General features: G+C 37.2%; 1 protein-coding gene across 1 annotated transcript in view; it reads right to left on the bottom strand.

Moving 5' to 3' along the window:
- Positions 1–13,499, bottom strand: part of FAIM2 (Fas apoptotic inhibitory molecule 2) — a 61,750-nt gene extending 48,251 nt beyond the window's left edge. The window contains exon 1 of the mRNA XM_007502908.3: positions 13,110–13,499. Coding sequence (XP_007502970.1) covers positions 13,110–13,124 — 15 coding nt within the window. The 5' untranslated portion in view covers positions 13,125–13,499. The remainder of the gene's footprint in view (positions 1–13,109) is intronic.
- Positions 13,500–15,366: the final 1,867 nt, after the last annotated feature.

The following is a 15,366-nucleotide window of genomic DNA, read 5'->3' as shown; positions in this document are numbered from 1 at the left end:
TATGCAAAGGTGTAGAACTATATTAAACTCAGCAGGGAAATAATCAGGGAGAAGGAATGGGTGTTTTTAGAGTGAGAATACAGAATCATCACAAGCAACATAAATGTTATTATCAGAGGGTGGATCAGTAGGGGGAATGATAAGTAAAGAAAAAAATATAAGAACCAGTGATCAGTGTCTGGACAAAGGGAAGGAAAAAAGGAGAGGCAGCGGAATGGAAACAGATCAGTTCAATTACAGATTACTAGTGCTGATCACATTCTCTTTCACTTCTTTTTTCTTCTTTGTAAAGAGGATAGGATAAAAGAGAGGGAAACATCTAAAAAGATATGATGGAGGGGAGCGCACAATTAATAATCATAATCCTGAACATGAATGGAATGGACTCAGCCATAAAATAGAACAGGTTAGTAGAATATATTAGAAAACAAGATCTACCAATATGTTGTTTATAAGAACAGAATCATATTCAAAACAAAAATTCAGAGTCTTTCTATCCTAAATGAGCTGATTCAGAATTTATTATGCTTCAGGTGAATTTTTAAAAAAGGAGTAGTCATTGGGATTTCAGACAAAGTTAAAAAAAAAGTAGACATGGTTGGAGTAGCTATGTGGCTCAGTGGATGGAGAACCAGGTCTGGAGACAGAAGTCCTGGGTTCAAATGTGACCTCACACATGTCCTAGCTATGTGACCCTGGGCAAGACATTTAACTCCAATTGTCTATCCCTTACTGTTCTTCTGCATTGAAACTGATACTTAGTATCAATTCTAAGAGAACGTAAGGATTTCTTTTTAAAAGTAGACATAGTTAAAAACAGATAAATAGGGAAACTATATCATACTTAAAGACCTCATAGCTGTAATATAACATAAATATTGGTATATATATATATATATATATACTGAATGGAATAACATTCTAGTACTTAAGGTAAAAGTTAATTGAATAACAGTGGTAAACAGACAGCAAAATGATAATTTTTAGGGACTTAAATATATCCCTTTCAGACATAGATAAATCAAACAAAAAGAAAAACAAGAAAGAAATTAAGGTCCTGAATAAAATTTAAGAAAAGCTGGTAGATCTTTGTTGATTACTGAAAGATACTAGAAAGAAGAATGCATATTTTTCATCTGTGCAGGTACCTTTATAAAAATTGACCATGTACTAGGGTTCCCAACTTTTTTCAGTTCCTATATTCCCTATTTAATTTGAAAGGAAATAAATTCTACATTCTATCATACACTATGAAATAAAATAGATTAAGTACATTTCAATAAAAAAATCTTTATTCAGAACATAACTACATTTTTAATATCATGGAGTTGTTCTCTATTCTATAATTTTTGGGAATATTTCAATAGAATAATGTATTTAAATAAGGAGGTCCTTAGTAGTTATTTATTAAATGTTTCCTTAATGCTATTGACAATATCCTCATCCTCATAGGAGTTAAATATACAGGCTGTGAAACCTTGGGCTGAGCATTAAAACCTTTTAAACTCCCAGGAATCTAAGAGAACAATTAACTACTTTAGATTATCAGTATTCTATTCACCACCCACAAAGTTAAATAGCAAGCAATAAAAAAGGAAATTCCATTTAAAATAACTGTGGACAATATAAAATACCTAGAAGTATACTTACAAAAAAAAAAAAAACCAACCAACAACAACCTAGCATGAACGTATTTACAGAACACTTTTCATACAAATAAAGCCAGACCTAAACAATTGGAAAAATATTAATTGCTCATGGATAGGTCAAGACAATATAATAAAAACGACTCATATTATAAGCCAAAATAAAGTCAAAATGTATACTTGATCCAGAAATAAAGGGGGGATATCACAGACATGTTAGGGGAACACTGAAAAGTTTACCTCTCAGACTAATTGGATAAGGGAAGAATTTATGATCAAACAAAACACAGAGAACATTATGCAAAATGAAATAGATAAATCTGATTACAATGAATTAAACAATTTCTATGCAAACAAAACCAATACAACCAAGATGAGAAGGGAAATAACAAATTGGGGAAAAGATTTTTATAGCAAGTGTCTTTGACAAAGGTCTCATTTCTCAAATATATAGAGAAGTGAGACAAATTTATAAGAAAACAAAACATTTTCCAGTTAATAAATGGTCAAAGGATGTGAAAGGCAGTTTTCAGAGAAAGAAATAAAAACTATCTATAGTTCTATGAAGAAATTCTCCAAATCACTATTGTCTAGAGAAATAAATGCAAATAAAACAACCCTGAGATACCACCTCACACCCATCAGAGCCATACCCAAAGAGCCACAAAACTATGCATATCCTTCGGCCAAGCAATAGCACTACTAGATTTGTATCTCAGAGATCTGAAATAGGGGGGAAGGAGCTACTTGTACAAAAATGTTTTTAGCAGCTCTTTTTGTATTGGCCAAGAATTGGAAACTGGGAGGGTGTCCATCAATTGGGGAATGGCTGAACAAGCTGTGGTATATGATTGTAATGGAAAATTATTGCATCATAACAAATGACAAATAGGATGAATTCAGAAAAATCTAGAAAGACGTGTACTTATGTAAAGTGAAGTGAGCAGAGCCAGAACAGTGTATGTATAGTGACAGAGATATTGCATGATGACTCACCGTGAAGACTAAATTATCAGCAAAATAAGGTCCCAATATAAACACAAGGGACTCATGATTTAAAAAAAGCTATCCACAACCAAAGAAGAAATTGTTGGAATTTGATCTTAGGTCAAAGAATGACATCCTTCACTTTTATTCTTTCATGAGTTTTTTCATTGTATATGTGATATATGTACAGTCATTTCATGAGGAATATGGAAATATGTATTGCACGAAGGCACTGATATAACATATATCAGGTTATTTACCCCTAAGGAGAGAGAAAATCTGAACATAAAATGTCAGAAAATAATTGTCAAAAATTATTTTACATGTGATCATGAGAAACAAACTTTAATATAAAAATACCTCATGAATTAATTCAGAAGAGTAGAAACACTAAGCACAGTTTTTATTGACCCAAATAACACAATAGAAAGTATAATGAAGGGGGCAGCTGGGTGGCTCAGTGGATTGAGAGCCAGACTCAGAGATGGGAGGCCCTGGGTTCAAATCTGACCTCAGATACTTCTCAGCTGTGTGATCCTGGGCAAGTCACTTGATGCCCATTGCCTAGCCCTTACCACTCTTCTGCCTTGGAACCAACACACAGTATTGATTCTGAGATGGAAGGAAAGGGTTTTAAAAAAAGTATAATTAATAATGGGCCATGGTCAGTTTTCAGATGAAAAAGTTATCTAAGATCATATTAAAAATGCTCTCGATTCGAGAAATGCAAATTTAAAACAACTCTGAGGTATCACCCCACACCTATCAGATAGACTAATATTTCTGAAAAGGAAAATAATTAATATTAGAAGGGAAGTGGGGAAAAAATGAGATACTAATGCACTGTTGGTGGATTTGTTAACTGATTCAACCATTCTGGAGAGCAATTTGGATCAATGTCCAAAGGACTGTAAAACCATTATACCCTTTGATCCAGCAAAACCACTACTAGGCCTATAGTCCAAGAGATAAAAAAAAAAAAAAACAACCCAAAAAGGTAAAGGACTGATATGTGCAAAAATATTTATCAGCTCTTTTTGTGGTGGCAAAGAATTGGAAATTATGGGGTTGCCCATTATTTGGGGAATGTCTAGACAAATTGTGTTATATGATTGTGATAGAATACTATTGTGCTATAAGAAATGATGAGCAGAATGCTTTCAAAAAAGCCTAGAAAGAGTTACATGAACTGATGCAAAATGAAGTAAGGAGAACCAGGAAAACACTATACATAGTAACAACAATATTATATGATGATCAGCTATGATGACTTATTTATCAACAATATGATAGGCAATAAAGAAGGCCTTGGGATGAAAAAGGTTATCCACCCCCAGAGAAAGAATTGAGTGTGTTTGAATACAGATTCAAACAGATTCTTTTTTTTAAAATGTGTTTTTTAGAACATGACTAATGTAGAATTGCATGACTACACATGTATAACCCATATTGAATTGGGACAAAATAAAAAATTGGAACAAGAAAATAATGGTAGAAAGGATTAAAATTTAAATTAGATTAAATAACTTAATCCAAAATAATTAGGGCAAATCATAGGAACAAGAGAAATTTCAAAGAAAATTATAATAATGGCACTTTTGGGATGCAGCCAAGGCAGTCCTCAGGGTAAAATCTATATCTCTAAATACTTTTATCAATAGAAAGAAAGAGACTGGACCAATACCAGGTACACAACTCAAAACAAACTGAAAAGGCAGCAAAAAACTTCAGTTAAATACAAAAGTAAGAATTCCAAAACGCCAAAGAATAAATTCATAAAAATTAAAACTAAAAATTAGATTACAAAATTAAGCTGGGCACAGTTTTGTTAAGAAAAAAACTAATATGAAATAAAACATTAGGTAATTTAATTTTAAAAAGAGAGACAAAAGCCAAACTGCCAATATGAAATGAAAAAAGAGTATTCCCAACTAATGAAAAATAAAATACATTGCTAGAAAAGTTTGCCCAATTATATTCTAACAAAAAAAAAACTAAGTGAAATATATATTTACAGAAATATAAAATTCTCAGATTTTTAAAACTCTTACTTTCTGTTTTAATAACAACTCTAATACAGAAGGGCAAGGATGAGGCTATGGGGGTTAAGTGACTTGCCCAGGGTTACACAGCTTGGAAGCACCTGAGGCCATATTGGAACCCAGGACTTTCTGATTCCAAGTCTGGTGCTCCATACACTGTGCCATTTACTTGGCCATCAATACTCAGATGAAAAGAATAAAAAATAAAGAAGTTAAATAGCTTAATCAAGGAAAAGAAATTGAATAATTAAATGAACTCCCAAAGGGAAAAAAGAAACCAGGACAAGTTGGATTTCCAACTGAATTCTGTTAAACACTTAAAGAACAATTAATTCCAATGCTGGTCAAAAAACATTTATTAAATGCCGACTTTGTATCAAATACTATGTTAAATCACTAGAGATAGAACAAAAGGCAAAAACAGTTATTTTTCCTCAAAGAGTTCACTTTCTAATAAGAATATTTTAAAATTTAATCCTTTAAGATCTTACTATGAACCAAGCACTGGGCTAAGAGTGGGGGCAGAAGCGGAAAAAGTAAGATAGTCCCTGCTCTCATTGAGCTCTCAGTCTAAATGGGAAAAACAACCCAGAACAGACAGTCTAGCTTTGGGGAAGATGGAAAAGCTCAGAAGTCTTGAGAGTTCCCAAAGGGGTATATAATAAGGCTCAGAGGTCCTGAGGTTGGTGGTTGGTTAGAAGACAGCCCTGAAGGTCTGCTGGCCAGTAGATTCAAGGATGTTAAGGTAAGGAGGCCCTTAGGATATAGTAGAAGGGCAAATGGTAAGGCCTGGTCATTCTCCATTCCACCAGAAAGAAGAGCCAGCCAGTGACTCATCCAAGTTGTATGAATGGTGAAGTAGCACACATGGGTTCCAAATATTACCAGGCCATCCTGGATAAATTCTGGGATGGCTAATGACAAGAGGAAGGGAAGAGAAAATGGAAAGGGGTAAGGCTGCCACTTACGTTGAAAAAATAGGAAAAGAAAGTATCCTTCCAAATTTTTTCAGTGATGAAAATAAGGTCTTAAAACCACAAAGAGTCAAAGCGGAGAAGCAAATTATAAATCGATATCCTTAAATGAATATCCACCAAGTTTTTCATTAAATATAGGAAAGAAGCTAAGGGGCCAGAGAAGATATCCCACAGAATGAGATCCGAGAACATGTTTAGATCCATGGGCAGTGCTCCAGCCCAGAAGATCAAATGAGCTGCCCTTCTTACCCCCAATACGATTAACAAAATTTTTTTCTATGTAATATGGCAACTATAGTATTTGTGAAATAAAATAATACTTACCTATTACATACATGTGCTAACTTCATACCAGACCTTGAACTCAACAACTGTCTGCTTCTATTGCAGGGAAATTGTCTAAGCAAGCAATAGTCCCAAATATCACCAATGTAAACTCTCAGAGCATCATGCTTCCTTACAACAAAGAACACTATGCAATGTGCAAAAAAGTTTGAGGTTTCCTAGGCTATAGCATTTCACTGCACAGAGCTCATATGCTACCATTTGTCCAGTCATTCCCCAATAGATGGATGCCCACTTTGTTTCTGGCTCTTTGGTATAACAAAAAGGGCTGCTATAATTTTTTTTTTTTTGCATATGCTCATTCTCTTCCTCCGACTTTAACCTTTGTAGAATATATACCAAGCAGCAGAATCAATGGGTCAAAAGTTATATATTATTTAGTGACTTTGGTGGTAGATTGCTTCTCAAAATGAGTGTACCATGTCACAGCTCATTTGTGCACCTGTCCATTGTAAAAAATATTATTATTTAAACTGCAAAGTTTAAATTCCTTTTTGAGAAGAATTTTAGGTAAAGAAGATGCTATGTCTCTGAATCCAGAAACTGAACTGTTGGAGAAGCCACCATGAAGATGCCTCCAGACCACAAGCTGCACAAGATCAAATTGAACTTTGGGTGTGGTTGATTGAACATTTATTTGTATGTATACTTTTATGCCAAAGGGGACTGCCCCCTAACGGCTTTTTGTCAATGCGTTCAGTAATTATTGGTTTTATTCTTTTCTTTCTCTTATCCTCAAATTATTGTAATCTTTAAATTGATTATGTTTTCATGATCCTTTGGAAAAAAATTAATTTTTTTCAAATGATCAAACGAGGGAATGTAAAAAATAGACTCGAATACAGGACTACAATCCCCATGAGACTTTGCTCCACTTCCCCAGAATGCCTTGTAATCTCACCTGGGCTGAGATCGAGAAGGTATTTAAGCTGATTCAAAGGCTTTTGAGGGGTCTCTTGGCTCTTTTTGGGCTTCCGTTTTGGAGCAGGCGCGTCTCTTGATGTGAGATTATTTTGTCTAGGCCTCTAGCCTAGGCACATGTTTCTTACTTGTATATTCTTTAATCTTTAACCTTTAATAAACCTCTAAAAAATATAATACTTCTTGCAGAGAGAAACTAATTTCTACCTGCCTCAGTCTCCCCATATTCCCTAATTTTAATCTTTACACCATCCACATCCTCTCTGAACACTGTCCTTTTTCTTTTTGTCACCTTTCGGATATGAGGTAGAACCTCAGAGCTGTTGAAATTTGCATTTATCTAATTATTAGTGACTTAGTAATTAGTGATGATACTTATGTACAGCTTTGCCTTTAATTATATAAACAACTCTAATTCAAAAGTTGTTCATCTTGTAGATCTAAGCCTCTTTCTGTTTATTTTGCATTTTAAAAAATGCTTCATTGAGGCTAATTTTTTCTTTTTTTAATCTTCCTTTTTTTTTGGCATTACTATCACTATCTCTCCCTGCAGAATACTATCTCTACCAAAGATTTTTTTTCAACTGGAAGGGAAAAGTTCAGAAGGAAACACAAACAAGGTGATTTTATTAATACCTTTTATAATTTAAATTTCATAACAAGAATTGGTAGATACATATGAAATATTTTTTTCTTTGTAGTTGAAAATGATTATTTTAAAATATTGAAATGTTCTATTTTGTGGTCATTGTTAAGTTTATAATAAAAAAGATTATTAAAAAAAGAAAGTAGGTCTGAAATCTTTGTTCTCAAGCAGAATTAATAAAATAAATAACAGGATAGAATGCTTATGTTGGAGAATCCAAAGAAGAGGTTTTGAAAAAAAATGAGAGATTTGAAAATTAAAAAACTAAAGAACTGAAGTAAACTTGGCAGAAGAGAAGCAAAGAATAATTTTGAAAGAACTCATGAATTCTAAACTACAGACTGACTTTGAAGTCAAGCTGTGCAGTTAAGAATTATAGGTCTCCCAAAAGAACATGATGAATTAAAAAAAAAAAAACAACTTACGTTGCAGGAAAAAAAAACATTACCCACAACTTTACAACAACAAAATATTACATAAAATAACAAAATATTGATTAAATGAATCCAAAGATTACAGTCAGAGAAAAATCCCCCTACTTGATACTATAACTATAATGCTAGGTTAAATTCCACAATTTCAATACTAAATGACAAAGTTTGCAAATAGTCAAGAGAAAGGTCTTCAGTTATTAAAGAACATAATTTTAAATAAATCAAGATTAATCTACTAAAATCAGAGAAGAGCATATTCTAAAAAGCAAAGGAACTCAAGGGAGGCTACATGACACAATGAAAAGATCACTGAACTTACAATTATACATGTGGACCGTAACCATTTATTGGCCTCAATTTCCTCCTCTGTAGAAAAAAAGAATTTGACATGATGACTAAGATTCTTTTCTGCTTTAGATTTATGATCCTAACTTTCATCCTCAAATAAAATGTCTTGTATGTCAAACCTAATAATTATCAAAGAGCATTCTTTTCAATCTGTAAAAAAAGTAAAAACCAACCAAAAGACCTCAATAATCCAAGAGTGGGCAGAATATTTTACTTGTAAACACTCCAAACAAGAAAAACAAAGGAAAAGCAAATGAGTATACTTTTGTCAAAAATAGATTAAACAATGAAATAAATTCTCTGATATTTACAGATTATTAATTTTAAAAAAGAAATTAGGCCAATGGGTAAAAAAAGAACAGAAGTCATCAAGGAAAAAAAATAGTTGAACGAACTTAAAAGAACAAAGAGAAAGAAAGAAAAATTGAATTAATATTCTGGTGATGAAGTGCCACTCTTCCTCATAAGTGAATGAATATATTTTGTGGGAGGTATAATAAGAGTGGAAAATTGCTTTAGCAATGAAAAGAAAGGCAAGGCACAGAGGGGAATCAAAGATATACTTCCCAGTTTGCCTTTGATAAGAATAGAATGTATAGCCATGGTGGCAAACCTATGGCACGTGTGCCAGAGAGGGCATGCAGAACCCTCTCTGTGGGCACACATGCACTTGCCCACCAGAGTTTGTTACTAGAAAGCCAGAGGGACTTGGGCTGAGTTGCTCCCCTCCCTCTCTCCATGCAAATGAGGACATTTCTTCACATCCCCCACCCCCTCTGCCTAGAAGTCCAATGGAGGTGCTTCCTCCCTCTCCTGTCTAGGGTATAGGGGGTGGCTCACATGCCCTGTGAGGGTGTGGTGCAGATGGCTGCCTGTTGAGTCTGTGGCAAAAGTGATTCCTGCAATGGGGTTGGAGAGAAGCTAGGTTTAAAAGGAGCATAGCTCACAGTGTGTCACCTAGCTAGAGGGGAGCAGAGCTGGAGCTGAATACTCAAGACACTCTCCTCCCCTTCTCTGCATGTCGGAGTCACCTTTCCTCTGCCCAGTAGCCCAGTGGGAGTGCTTCTTCCCTCCCCTGTCTGGGGTAAGGGGGGTGGAGGATGGGCACTAGATCTCTGGTGGAGTGAGGAGAGCACTCAGTCTCTGAAAGGTTCACCATCACTGATATATAGTAATTTATTTAGTTTCTCAACAATAGTGGGAAGGTGTGTCATAGGGAAAGCAGTATACTACCAAGAGATGATTGGGATGGGTAGGGAGGAGAGAGGGAATTATAAGGTTAGTCTTTCCCTAGGAGGGATAACAGAAAATGTCTCATGATATATTTCCATAGAGGTGAGAGAGGGATACATCTGTGATGAGATAATGGGATTCATCTGGGGATAATGGACATCATAATGGGAGGCTACCTTCTCCAAAGCATTCTTGTACTTCCCAGAACTAGATCACTTCTTAGGAGAGAGGATGTAGGAGTCCTCAGGGGCAGGTAGCTTCTAAAGCGAAAGGGGGCTCATAGACCCAGAAAGACAAGACAACCTGGCTTTCAGAGTTGTAATTGATATTTCTGTAAGTGAGACAAAGCAGGAAAAGATCTCATGAAAAAGAAAACAAAAAAATTAATGCATACGTACATATGTATACATATATGACTAGAACATAGGCAGATACCCTGCCTGCTACCGGCTAATCACATGTGTTTGATTTGGTGTTGTGGGGGCTTAGTATCCCCACTTCCTTTCTTGGGAAGTCTACTTACTTGAGGGAACTACATTCAGAAATTGAAGCAGGCTCTCTTTTTCCTTTTGAATTGCCACAGTGCCTGGCCCACTGCAGCTGTCTTGAGAGGCGACGCAGGGTTTTCTGCATCCTACCAAAGCAGCACTGAGTCACCCATTATCCCCAAAGCACAAGTGGCTGTCTGGATTGTCTAGTCGGAGGACTCCTGCACATGCTCTGTGGAATGCCTGGTTACATACATAGAAGTACAATAACACAGGTACAGGATGGAGAAGGGTGCTAAAATATTCAATCCAGGAGGTTTACCTTCATGCAGCAAATCCATTCAACAAATTTCTATCTTTTTTCTAGTCTCTTTGGAATAGGAAGTAGACAGACATAATTCAAAATAGATTATAAAAAGATAGAAATAAGGAAGAGGCCAAAGTGAATAAAAACATCTAGGAAATGGGTACCACAAGACATTTCTTAGTCTATTAAGATGAGGGAAGGGGAAGAGCTAAAACAGAGGGTCGAATGAAGGAAAGGAAGGAAGAAACAATTTGTAGGAAAGGTAAATGGGAGTGGGCAGAATAGGAAAAGAGCCTGTGAGAGTTGCCTAGCATTAAAACATTACAAGCAAAACTAATCAGAGGTACAAAGCAATGATGTTTTTTTAAAAAGGGATAAAAATCAGTACAAAAGAAATGGAGGAGCATAATCCTATCATTCATATTCACTCTAAATATGAAGAGGTTATATAACACGGTGATTGGTCATGAATACAGACTAGAAGATGATAAGAATAAACAAGCCAAATTCAATGATTTGCTGAATAAAATAAATATCTAAAAATATAGAATGAAAAAGAAGCTGGAAAAAAGCATCACCCAACAGGTAATCCTAAAAAGTCAGGGATTACAATCATATTACCAAAGGAAAAATAAGTTCACAATGTTAATTAAGAGAGATAGGACAGTATTAGATATATGTACCAAGTAATAGCATCTAAATTCATAAAAGAAGTTTACTGAAATGCAAAAAAAAAAAATATATATATATATATATATACAAGGTAAATCTAATTGTGGGAAACAATTTCTCTCAGGGTTGGGTTAACGGATTATAAATTTAAACAAAAAGGAAAATATAAATTAAAGGAACCATGCACTAGGAGCTGGGAATATAAATATAAAAAGAAAAATGAATTTTAGCCACAAAAAGAGAGTCAAAACTTTGAGAGGAAAATCTAAAAGAATTCCAGAGAAAATGAAAACACTTCAATGAATTGATGAAAAGTGAAATATTTAGGATCTGGAAACTGCATGTATCCGTACACACATAATGACTATAAGAAAATATTCTAAAAGAAAAATAAAATTGTGCTGACCAAGACTGACCCTGAAGAAGTGAAAAAAAATTCACCTCTCAATTTTTGTTGGAGATGTGGGGTGCCGTGTGCCTGGAATGTTGCATACGCAGTCTGAGTTGGTTTTGCTGAACTGTTTTTTTTTTTTTAGTTTTTGTTAGAAAGGAAAGCTTTGTGAGAAAGAGAGGAGGAAAGGAAATATGCAGAAAGTTATGTAGAAACAAAAAGATTAGAAAAAAATTAAGATGGGAAAGAGAAAGTGTATTGATTAATAGAAAGGAAAATTAGATTTCCATAGGGTAGCCTGATGCATTGAAAAGAGAGTTGGATTTGTAATCAGATCTTTGCCCTCAAATGCCTGCTTTGGCCACCTGTGTTGACTTTTCAGGGACTCAGTCTCCTCATTTGCAAGATGATGGGGGGAGGGGAGAGGTTGGGCTAGATAATCTCTAAAGTCCTCTCCAACTGGACTATCTCATGGATTGACCATATCCTAACCTTTGGGAATGATGTCCTAGGATCTCCAAGCGTCCTAAGCTGAATGTACCTAGTGCCAAGAAATTTAGACTCCAGTTTTTAGATGCAAATAATTTCCTTTTACTCTTTGCAATGTCATCCCTCCTATTAGTTCAGAGGAATCTATTCTTCCTTCTTTAAAGTCAGAATGATCACTCCCAGAATGAACCCAAGAAGTCCTCTTTGTCCAGACTCTTTACCACTCTCCAGAGCGCACCAGATATAGGAAAAAATAAACACCCCAATCCATAATTATATAACATCCATTTTGTCCAGCACTGATTCCCCTCAGTAACCCCTTCCCACCATATGCACCCAAGCATCACCCAAACTGTGATGCAGCTCATCTGAACACCCACATCAACCTGCCCTAACCCACTGCAGGTGATGCCATTCCACAATGACGTCATCTTCAATCCAATCCAGGTGAGATTCAGACTGGGCTAGGGGGGAGCGTAGGTAAAAATACTATTGGCCTTATTCATCATCTGGGAGAAAAGGAAGAGTCTAAAGGCTGCCCTCAGGTCTATCAGTCCAGCTCCGTCAGTCCTAGACAGGAGACTAAAACAAGTCACCCACTTTGCCAGCCCTGGTTGTGTAACTCCTCTAGCAGATGATGTTACATAAATCCAGTGGGGAGGGTCCAAGACTCTGAGCCCCCAGTAAGCGTCAGATTTAGACCTAAATTAGGGTCAAGAAGCCATTCCATCCAGCTTCCTCAGCCCCCAAACCAATACCACTTGACCATGCTAACATTACAAGCAAGAATTCTATCAACGCGCCCTCCCCAACCCAGAAGCGCGCGCACACACACACACACACACACACTGGCATCCAGATGAGAACTATAGGGAGGAGGGTGTGCGAGACAGAGGAGAGGAGAGTAGAAAGTGGCGTAGTCCTGGTAGAGGCGACAGATGGCACTGCCCCATGGGGTCCTCATTAGCAAACACAGCTGAAGGGAATAGACTGGCGGAGGGGAAAGAAGGGAAGGCGGCAGCCCCCATATTGGGGGTACTCGCTCTTTAAAGGGTTTTTTCATCTCCTCTCCATCCTGACATCCACAGCAAACATCTGGCAAGAAGATGCTCGGATGGATCCAGGGAGCCTGGCTCCATTCCCAGGGGACCGGGAGGATTTGGGGATGGGGGCCACAAAGTACCTTTCCCTGGGTCATGGTGCAATCTCGAGGGAAGCGGTGTCCCTGGGGCCAGGGAAAGCCGCCCAGGTCACTGCAGCCGCCAGCTCAGTCCTCGGCGTGGGTTCTAGCAATATCTACTGCAGCTCAGGGTCGAGACTGGGGAGCGTACCATGTCTGTACCAGAAAGGGGGTGGGGGGTGGGGGTGGGGGGCAGGTCTAAGGCTGGTGAGAAGCTGCGGATTTGGGCATGGGGAGGGAAAAAGAGTGATGTTTGTCCCCCCCGATATTCAGAATGATGCGGTCTACCCGCTCCATCCCTCACCGCCCTTCAAGGGGGGGAGAAGCACCAGACATCAGAGCAGCCCAAGTGGAGGCGGGGGTGGAATGGAGGGGAGCTGCTAAGGGTAGAGGGAGGAGCCAGAGGACGGCTAGGGGAGGAGCTAGGGATAACGTTCCCCCGCAGCCACAGAAAGTAATTCATTGAAACCGAATCAGCTGATGTTTGTCTCTGGGTATTGTCTCTAAAGCTGTATTGCGGCTCTTTATCTCCTAATCCATCTCTATGATCGTGGCTACCTCTCTCCGTTATCGCGAGCGCTGACACCATTCCGGTCTTTATCTTCTCTATTTGGTCTTTTTCCTCCATCTCTAGTGCTTTTATCACTACCTCAATTCTTTCAATAAACATTTATGGACCCCCTTGTCTGCGCAAAGCACTTGGCTGGGTACCACGGGTCACGCAGATAAGTGTGACAAGGGCTTAGTCTTGGAGAATCTTCACATCTAGTAAGCTAACAAAATCTTTTATGATAAGTCCATAAAATCACAGGAGAAAGGGATGTAGAGAGAGAAGATCTAGTCTAACTCATTTTTTTCCCCATTAAAAGGTATTTAAAAAGATTCTTGCTGTGTATTAGGCACTGTTCTAAACACTGGGGAAAAACAAAACAACCAAATATTAAGGGAGGGACAGTCCTTGCCGTCACGGAGCTTGTGCTCTAATAAGAAAAGGTAATGCATGCAGGAGAATGGTAACCAGGAAAGGGAATTTTTCCTGGGGAGGTGGATGGGACTAAAGTATCCCTTATGGATGGGTACCTTACAGAAGAGGGCATCAGTAGATAGCCAGAAGGGATATAATGTCGGACCAAGGTCAAGTGTCTAGGGTTAGCCAACAGATAGAGGGGGATCCATGGACTGGTTTGCACAGTAAGGCATCAAATTCAAACCATTAATTTTATTTTTAAGCCCTTACCGTCCATCTTAGAATCAATATTATATATTGGTTCCCAGGCAGAAGGGCACTGATATAACTGCGAAATTTGCTGCCAGAAATGCCCCAGTGTATACTATGAACTTATCAACTATAGAATCTGATGATCTGGAAAAAGCTTATGTAGACTGAGAAATACAAAAATGGAAAGAGAAGTTTGGAGCAAGAAAAGAACATGGTATATGGTTGACAGATACAGGAAAGCCGCTGTCACCAAAAGACCTGTGTACCTATTTGTGTCAAGCCATTCACACAAAAGGTCATTTTGGTACTCAAGCTGTAATTGACCCCCTAAAGAAACAATGGGTTGCTCCTGGAATAAGTACTGTAGCCAATAAGATCTGCTCAAGCTGTTCTGTTTGCCAAAAATTCAATCAAGGAGCATTCAGACAGAAAGGTTTAGGTGGTAGACCTTTAGCATATTGCCCATATGAGAGTCTACACATTGATTATATCAGTATGCCAAAAGCTGGAAGATAAAAGTTTTGCTTGGTAATTGTTGACAGATTAACCAAATGATCTGAAGCTTTTCCATTAAATACAAATACAGCTAGCTTTGTGGTGAAAGTGTTGATTAAGGAAATTGTACCTAGATTTGGAGTACCATTAACAATAGACTCTGATAAAGGATCCCACTTCACTCAAGACATCCTGAAAAGAGTCTTTGAAAATCTAGGAACAACTCCAAAATATTATGTGCCTTCTCATCCACAAAGTTCAGAGCAAGTCAAGCATGTAAATAAGGAAATAAAGACTATGATGGGGAAAATCTGTGCTGAAACTCATCTCAAATGGCCAGAGATTCTTCCCATAGCTTTGTTTTACCTACATACGAGGCCAAGAGCAGATTTACATATATCATCCTATGAAATGATCTTTGGACATGCTCCACTACAGGCAAAAACTTGTAAGACAGTCTATACATCTCTCTTAGGAAGAGATTGTCAACTTGCTTCTTACTTAAGTGCTTTATAACAAAGATTAAAAGAATTACATGATATGGGA

The sequence above is a fragment of the Monodelphis domestica genome, chromosome 5 (genome assembly GCF_027887165.1).
Source record: "Monodelphis domestica isolate mMonDom1 chromosome 5, mMonDom1.pri, whole genome shotgun sequence".
Lineage (NCBI taxonomy): Eukaryota > Metazoa > Chordata > Mammalia > Didelphimorphia > Didelphidae > Monodelphis > Monodelphis domestica.
This window is presented reverse-complemented; position numbering and strand designations above follow the sequence as displayed.